Below are 8,190 nucleotides of genomic sequence, written 5' to 3'. Positions count from 1 at the left end.
AATGATGAGTTGACATGTCCTTGCGGTACAGACATAGCCACAGAGTTTGTTAACATAGTAGAGCGACACCCACCTGGAGTAGGCATGGCCACAACGTTAGCCCAAACTCTTTGTTTGTTAGAGATGGTGAGGTTTCACAGAGTTGGAAACAACTTGCGAGAAGTAGGATCAGCGGATCAAAAAAAAAAACAATGCCACTCTCGATGTCTAGAGCGGCAACGATGGATGCATCGGAAAGAAATTCTTGCATGAGCTGACTTGGTGAGCGGTAACATCTAGCCCAAGCCCATCTCTTGAAGGGTTTGTGGTGTTGTGTTGTTGTGTTGTATATTTTATACTTCTTTATCAATACATGCTCGGCAAAGCTATTGCTGGTAGCTTTTTGAAAGAAAAAAAGGGTTATCCAGTTCAGCAAGCGGCTCTTGCTCAAGCTTCAGGATCGATCCCTCCTCAGGGGCGTCATCAATCAAACGAAGAGATAAAGAAGTAAAGAACCACATGAACCCAAGAGGTCCAGTACAAAAGTAAATATCATGTATATGGTGTGTATTACACATGTGTCGTCTCAATTCTCAAGCCTGATAAAAAAATGATTAATGCTTCGTGTCCTCGAGCACGTCGACCATGAACTGCATGACCGTCACCTGCGCCTGCAGCCACGCGATGTAGCCGGCGGTGCGCAGAAGGAGCTCATCGACCTCGTCGTCATCGCTGCTGCCGCTGCCGCTCGGCACGAGGCGCCTCAGCACCTCCATCTTCTTCCTCACCTCCATGTCCCTTCGCCTGCTGAAGGCCTTCGTCCTCGCCTTGCCTTCCGCGGCATCGTCCTTGCTCATCGGCTTCTTCGGTGAAGGCCTACTGGCGGCTACGGTGGCGGCGGAGGATGCTGCCGGCCTTGTTCTTCTCCTCGCCGTCGATGTCGACGGGCTGCAACGACGGCTGCTGGTGTGGGCACCCATGGCAATCGTGGTTGTTGCAAACTGCAGCGCTGTAGGCTGTAGCTACTTTCAGTTGGGACTATGGGATAATGAGGAGAGAAATGAAGAATGGAATCTGATAAACTAGAGGGAGATAGATGAGGATGAGGGGATTGATGCTAGAGAGAGGGGGCAAGGGGTGTTTATATAGATGCTATAGGAGCTGTAGGCTGGAAGAGAAGAAGAAGATATGCCTGTGGGAATTAGGTGGCATGCATTGGCAATTGGCATGACAAAAGACGATCAGGAATAATTAACTTCTGTTTCTGTAGTGATTATCCATAGCTAGCTAGATCATATCATATATATGCATGTGGATACGATACGGTGCACATTGACAACTGGGAGAATGCAGGCAGGGCAGGGCATGGCAAAAGGAGCAGGAGGAGATTATGGGGAGGAAACCACAATATGGAGGGAGGGCCGACAGAGGGGATCATGGTCTCGTTACCGGCATTTGTTGAGAAAAAGCAATCAAGGATCATGGAGAATGGCAAAGCTAGGACACTGACAGCGTAGTTTGCTAGTTAGAACTTGTGCAGAATCATCACAGAGGAGGAGGGCTGGGTCCTAGGCGTAGGGAGGTGTCAATGATCTCCAAATCAATGCCTCCAGGAAGGGAATGACATGGAAAGATGCCACAATTACTTGGCCGGGATCACATGTTTGGGTTTTCACCCAGAGATCAAACTCAACAGGATGGCAGATGAAACCTCGATGACTCCTCCAAGAAGGAACATGACGCATGCGGGCGCCATCGTCGTCAGCACCGGCAACAAGCTGAGCAAGACTTTCGTCTAGAATCCACCATAACCGCAAAGTAGCGCAATGCCAGAAGCTTGCAACCACATGTGTTGAGTATCCAGCCATCTCCCGCGTCGTCCGGGCACAAACCCCATGCCCCGCATCGCAGCAGCAACGCCCCGAAGCCTCCACCATGTTGTGCCATGGGCACAGGCATGGCCAACACCTTCGTTCTGCCCACCCAGCGCTCTGCCCTCCCCGTCAATAGGCAGAGTAGGCTCTCAGCGGCCGAAGATGGCCAGAGAGTCGCACAGAGGGGAGGGCGCCCACGGGGACACGGCACCGCCGCTGGCTTGCCCGTGACCAAACCGTGCGCACTGCGCCACTGATGGACCCCTGCATATGCACGCGTACGGGCACGCTGCCCCACTGCCGGCTCGCCCACGGCCAAACTGCATGCCCCGCACAGCTGCAGGGCCCTGCACACGCACCTCGAGCACCGCCCATCCCCCAGATCTAGCGAGGCACCGGCCATTGCAGGCAGATCCAGCAGGCACGACGCAGATCGAGCGAGATTCGGGAGAAATCGGAAGCCCCGAACGTAGATCGAAGCAGAGTCTCAGCACTCACGATGTGTGAAAGAGAGAGGTGGGAGAGGAGCAACAAGGGAGGAGAGGGGGTGCGGACAGGGCTAGCCTTTTGGCTGCACCGTCGCTCGCCACCGCTGCCACGTCTGACGGCAGCAGCGACGGCCGAAGGGGAGGGGGCCGGCGGGCTTTTGGTGAGCGACGCTGGTCGCCCTCGCGTCGCCTCGGGAGAGAGACGACCGAGAGCGCTCGACAACATATATATGAATGGTAGTATTTCTGAATTATCAGAGAAGATGTTACAAATCCTTTGTTTTCCCTATCAAACCAGCAGCATAGGAAAATTTCCTTTATTTCTCCTATGCCTCGATCCTACATTCCAAATGATGCTACAGCACAAAAGTATAGGAATAAGAATCCTCCACTTTTCCTTTGCAATTCCTTTGATCCAAAGGAGCCCTAAATGCTGGACTGCGAAATGAGTTCAAAACTTCCCAAATGAGCTCCGGAGCTCCCAGGTTAGACCAAAAGAGTTCTCAAGTGAGGACAAGACGCTTCCAATTGAACATGAACATATTTCAGCGACATTTGAGAGCTCTTAATTTTTTTTAGGGGATTGAGAGCTCTTAATTGAGTGAGGAGTTTTCGCATTTTTGGCTTCACAGTGACAGCACCCATTCCTGTTTTTAGCCCAGGACGATGCGGGTCTCCATTTGGGCTTTCGGAATTTCATTGAGAAATCCAAACAGGCTGGCCCAGAAATGTTGTTCCAGCCCAATTCGAGGGATCCAAAGTCCAAACAGCCCAATTTGTCCAAAGTCCAAACAGCCCAATTCGAGAGAACCGTCCCGTCGACAAATAGCCTGTTGGGAGTAGGCAGAACCCAAAACCCTCCCTAGAAATGGAGCAGAGCAGCGGCGCGATGGCCGCCAAGTGCACGAAGCCCTCGGCCGCCGCCGGGGAGGACCGTCTGAGCTCGCTCTCCGACGAGGTGCTGGTCCTCATCCTCCTCCGCCTCGGCACCGCCGCCACGGACGGTCGGACTAGCGGGGTTGAAATGTTGGCACTCCAATGGTTGATAGTGTGTGGCTGCTTTGTTGGCCGCCAGCCGGTTGCCAACATTTCAACCCCTCAGCTGCGGTACCTCTCGTGGAATGAGCCATATGATCCAAGCTCTGTCAAGCTTGGCAATTTGGGGCAAGTTCGACGGTTGGGCACAAATTACTATCTTGTATATGGGAGGCAGGACTCTAGAACCAATCGTGCCTTTCTATTGCTCTTGGGACGGTTTCCAGTCATCCGCAGCCTTCAAACAAAACTTGTCTATCCCATGGTGAGTTCACATGCTTTCTTATTGTAGTAGAGTTTAAGTCCTCAAAGTAGCTTGCCAGCAAAGCTGTTTTTTTAGTAAGCAAGTTAACAAAGCTAACATATGGCTTGTTGTGAATACACAGGACATCAGGAACTCTCAATACTCGATGCAGATGCAACGCCTTACAGTGCTACCTCGGATTAAGAGCTTGACCCTCATCCTAAGCAACAAAGGACATAACTTTGGAGCCAGCGTATTTCATATTCTCAGTCTGTGTACTTGTTTAGGTGTACTGAGGCTGGCGCTATATGAGGTAAACCATTATTTATTCATGTAAAATCTAAATACTCCAAGCAAGTGACAGAAAGCCACATCGACGCTGCATTACTGTATTGCCACATCTTGAGCCTGATCTTTGTGTAGCCTTATTTTCTGTTTTGCTTTTACACCGACAGTTGCTTCAAAGTTTGTCTTTCATATATTCATGTTTATGTGTCTCCTAGTGAAAGTAAATATTTCTATCGGAATGGGACACTTTCCATGGTAATAATTCTTCACATACTATCTGCATGTTGAAAATAAATGTGGAGTTGATTAAATTGCTGCATAGCATACTCAGTTTTGACAGTATGGGATGTTGCAGATAGTAAGAAGTTTGGGGCGTGTGTTAGGCCCTGTTTGCTTCCCCTCCTAAATACTTTAGGAGCTAAAATCTGGATAGAATCTGTCTAAAGAACCAAACACCCCCTCCTAAAACCTCCTAAAAGTTTTAGGAGACTGGTTTTTCTTTAGGAGCTCCACCCCCTCCTAAAACCTCCTAAAGTCCTTCCTAGACCCCCACTACCCCTCATTTATTGCTCCCTCCCCCCTCTCTCTCTTCTAAGGAAGGGTAAAAGTGTCTTTGTTCAACAACATTTACTGTTTTTAGTCAGTTTTAGGAGATGCAACCAAACACTCTTTTAGAAAGTTTTAAAAGGCTGCCTAAAACTTTTAGGAACTAAAGTTTTAGGAGGTCGGAATCAAACAGGGCCTTAGTCTATTTGGTGCAATTAGTGTAGCCTTGTTCCTTGTACGCATGGAGTCTAGTTGACAGCACTGACATGGAAGCTGTGCTCACTATTATGGTTCCATTTATAACCTATGTATGGTCCATTGAATAATTTTTTTATGGGCTATTGATTGCACGGTACCTTCGGATTTGTGCAATTTTAAAATTACTTGTTTGATCATTGTCTTTGTGTATGCCAAATTGCTGCTACTAATTGGCTTCCAGCAAGTAAGAAATTATATATCTAGGCATTGATAGTTTTTTTGCTTTACTCTTTTTTTTCTTCATATAATTGCATTTGACAATACCTGACAGTAGAACTGGTTCTTCTTGTTCTAGGCACAGTCACACTCAGCCTGTCCATCAGGCTGTATTTGTGATGAACCAACAAACTGGAAGACTGAGGAGCTCATTCTCAAACGCCTCCAAGAAGTAGCTGAAGGACCGAAAACGGCGACCAGAGGAGGGTGAATGAGAGCCGTAAAATTTCTTTCGAAACTTTTTCGGCCACTGTCCCAAAATCACCGCCAAACTCGCAAACCAAACACCGTGATGTCCACGACCCAAATGAGTGGTGGATGTTCCCTAGGAACACAGCGGGACACCACGAAACCAATGCAACCAACCAAAAATGAATCAGAACTCAAATGACCGAGCTGCGGACAAAACAACAAGAGCTGGACACCATCACCGTGAGACACACCTGCAAAACATACTCAGAAGGAGAGAGCTGGATTTGCACGGCACTCGAAGGTGCACAGCCTACCGGCAGCAATGACAAGCCTGCCTTCTCCTAAATGGATGAGCACGAAGCACACTTGCAGAAGCAAATTCACATATAGATACAGTAACCGGCTAACCAAGAGAGATTCAGTAAAATGCAATGATGAGCTTGAGACCAAATTTAATATTCAAAGTACTGTTGCTTGATTGAGACATTTCCTGAACACCATTTCAATTCACGTGATATGCTCTTGGAGCTATGCAAGCACAAGCTCATGGTCGAGCATTGATTTGTGCTGGGCAAATAAAGAGCAGAGAGAGGAGCAGGTAGCTCAGCCTGGACTCCTGCTCGTCCAAGACTGGGAGGGGCATAGGCACTGCAGCGACGCTGCTGGTTCTCCCTGCTCTAGGACACGACGAACACAGAGAAATGAAATAAATAGACTCGGAAGAACACAGAAATTAGCGAACTTGGCCTGGGAGCTTCAAACGTTGGAACTGACGAGAGACTTGAGCACGCGCTGCTCATCTGAGCACGCTCAGTGCAGGAGCACTGGCGCTGGTAACGCTGCTGCGTCCACCCATCAGACAGATCCTGCACGAACACAGACTGAAAACGAAGAACAGAAAAACGAGCGGACACAAAACTGATGCAATCCGACTCCACACTCGATGATTCGATCCCAAATTTTGCAGATATGTAATTCGACTAGGAACAAATAGATCCCCAAGAAATCATTGCTTGAGATCAACTCAAACTCTAGATCTGCAAGATTTGGGAAAAAACGGGAGGAGAAAAGCAACGAACAAAAATTGCACACACCAAATTGGTGAAGAATAAAATCACAAAAAAACATGGTGAATTCCGGAGGGCACGAGGAGGATTCGGGCCTCCATTCCCAAACCAAAAATCTAAGAAAAACAAGGACGAATTTTTTCAGCTCTTGGACCTCTCTCAAGAGCAAGAAACCCTAAGTCTAAAAGGAGAAAAAGAAAAAATGGGAGAGGTGAGGGAGATGGGGGCTCCCTCATCCTATTTAACAGGGCTATTACACATTCCCAGTTTTGCTCCTGGATACAAATGAGTTGAACCGTTAAGCCCAAGGGCGTTGTTGTCCAACCCGGTGTAATCTTGATCTGACGGCCACCGCGCCTTCTCACCGGTAGCTTCGCCTCGACGCGAACTCCCCGATGCCGCCACGTGCCGTCCGTCCTTCCTTGCAACCTCCGCCCGAGTTTTGAGGCCCAAACCCGTAAACCGTCCATCCGATGGTTTTGAGACCCAAACCATCAAACCGTCCGCGGGTAGCGTACTCCATACGTGTCCCCCGCCATCCGACGCGTGTCACCACCGTCCTCGACCGGCCGGCCCGCCAAGTCCTCCTGAGCCTTGCTCAATTCACGCGTCCGCCGTGTTGACCCGGTCAACACCGTCACTCCATGTCTTCTTGCACTTGTTGATGTTCCAAGTGTCAGCCACCGCGGCTAGTCATCCGGCCTCCAGGTCCCTCGGTCCAAGCCTCACGTCTGTCCTTCACCGCTCCCGGTCCGTCGGCACGGCACGTCCTCCTTGACCTTCACCTCGCCGTCAACTACCGCCTCCGTGCTCCACACCTACACACCATGAGCCAAGAGGCATGCACACATAGCTTTCGCCATGGTAGAGTTAGTAACCGACTCAACCTATTCGTGGATCACGTTGATCAATCACTCATCACACAAAAACGAACACACAAGGGTACTTGTCAACCTTGTGTTCGCAATCTCCCCCTTGATGAGTGCATTGTCAACACCACCACACGAATAGCTTGAGCAAAAAAAAGAAAAGAAGGAAGAAGAGGAGAACTCATCCAAATGACCAAAAGCCAAAAAAAAAACAAAACGGGGTCATTTGAAATGAGCAAAGCTTGGTCCCCAAAGACATGGGCAATGGCTCAACGCAACCAAGCAAAACACAGCTAGCCCTCAAGAAGAGGCAACGGGCTCAACACCACTAGCAAAGCGCGAAAAAAATCGGGAAAATTGCTAGACCCTCAAGAAGAGGCAAAGGCTCAACACATCTAGCAAAAGCAACTCGAAGTGCAACTCCCCCTGAACAAGTAGACCCTCAAGAAGAGGCAAAGGCTCAACACATCTAGCAAAAGCAACTCAAAGTGCAACTCCCCCTGAACAGGTGCAATCTCACAAATGAAAGCATCTCTCAACTTTGGGTGGATTTTTAAAAATTTCTCCCCTTTGCTCAATATTTCTCCCCCTTGTTGACATATGCACTTATCAAGCGAGTGCCCAAAGATTGCATCTCCCCCTCAAATCATGCTATGAATGCAGAAATGCACGAATGCAGAAGCTTCAAGATTATAGCAAGTAGATTGAAAGGATGCTCTAGTTGATGCTGTCATGTATATATATAGCAACACATACAAGTGTAGCAAATGCTCAAAGTGACCAAATGAGACGAAATATGGCATTTAAGCAAGTTTGATCAAGTTTGAGCAATTTTAAAAGAAGGTTCACCACCAAAGGAGCACATAGCAAAAATAGACAGGAGATCGACCTTGTGCTACACATGTATGCAAAGTGAACTACCCCAAACAAAGTTCACACATCATGTCATGAGACAAACTTGTGGTTTGATCAAATTTTAGATACCAATTGAAATTTATCGGAGTTATGCAGCTTATTACCAAAGTTTGTCAAACAAGTGTGTGCAGGAGGTTATCTGTGCCATCAAAACCTGATTTAGCGACCATGTCAAGCCTATGCCAAAGGCAATCAGGAGCTTAAGACAATGATCTCGGT

At 48.4% G+C, this 8,190-nt stretch overlaps 1 protein-coding gene across 1 annotated transcript; it reads right to left on the bottom strand.

The window, feature by feature from the left end:
* Positions 1-593: 593 nt before the first annotated feature.
* On the bottom strand, positions 594-959 carry LOC136510513 (transcription factor PAR1-like). Its single transcript, XM_066504933.1, has one exon. The coding sequence runs from the start codon at positions 957-959 to the stop codon at positions 594-596; it is 366 nt and encodes a 121-aa protein (XP_066361030.1).
* Between the last annotated feature and the right edge of the window lie 7,231 nt (positions 960-8,190).

Source organism: Miscanthus floridulus, chromosome 16 (assembly GCF_019320115.1).
Source record: "Miscanthus floridulus cultivar M001 chromosome 16, ASM1932011v1, whole genome shotgun sequence".
Taxonomy (NCBI): Eukaryota; Viridiplantae; Streptophyta; class Magnoliopsida; order Poales; family Poaceae; genus Miscanthus; species Miscanthus floridulus.
This window is presented reverse-complemented; position numbering and strand designations above follow the sequence as displayed.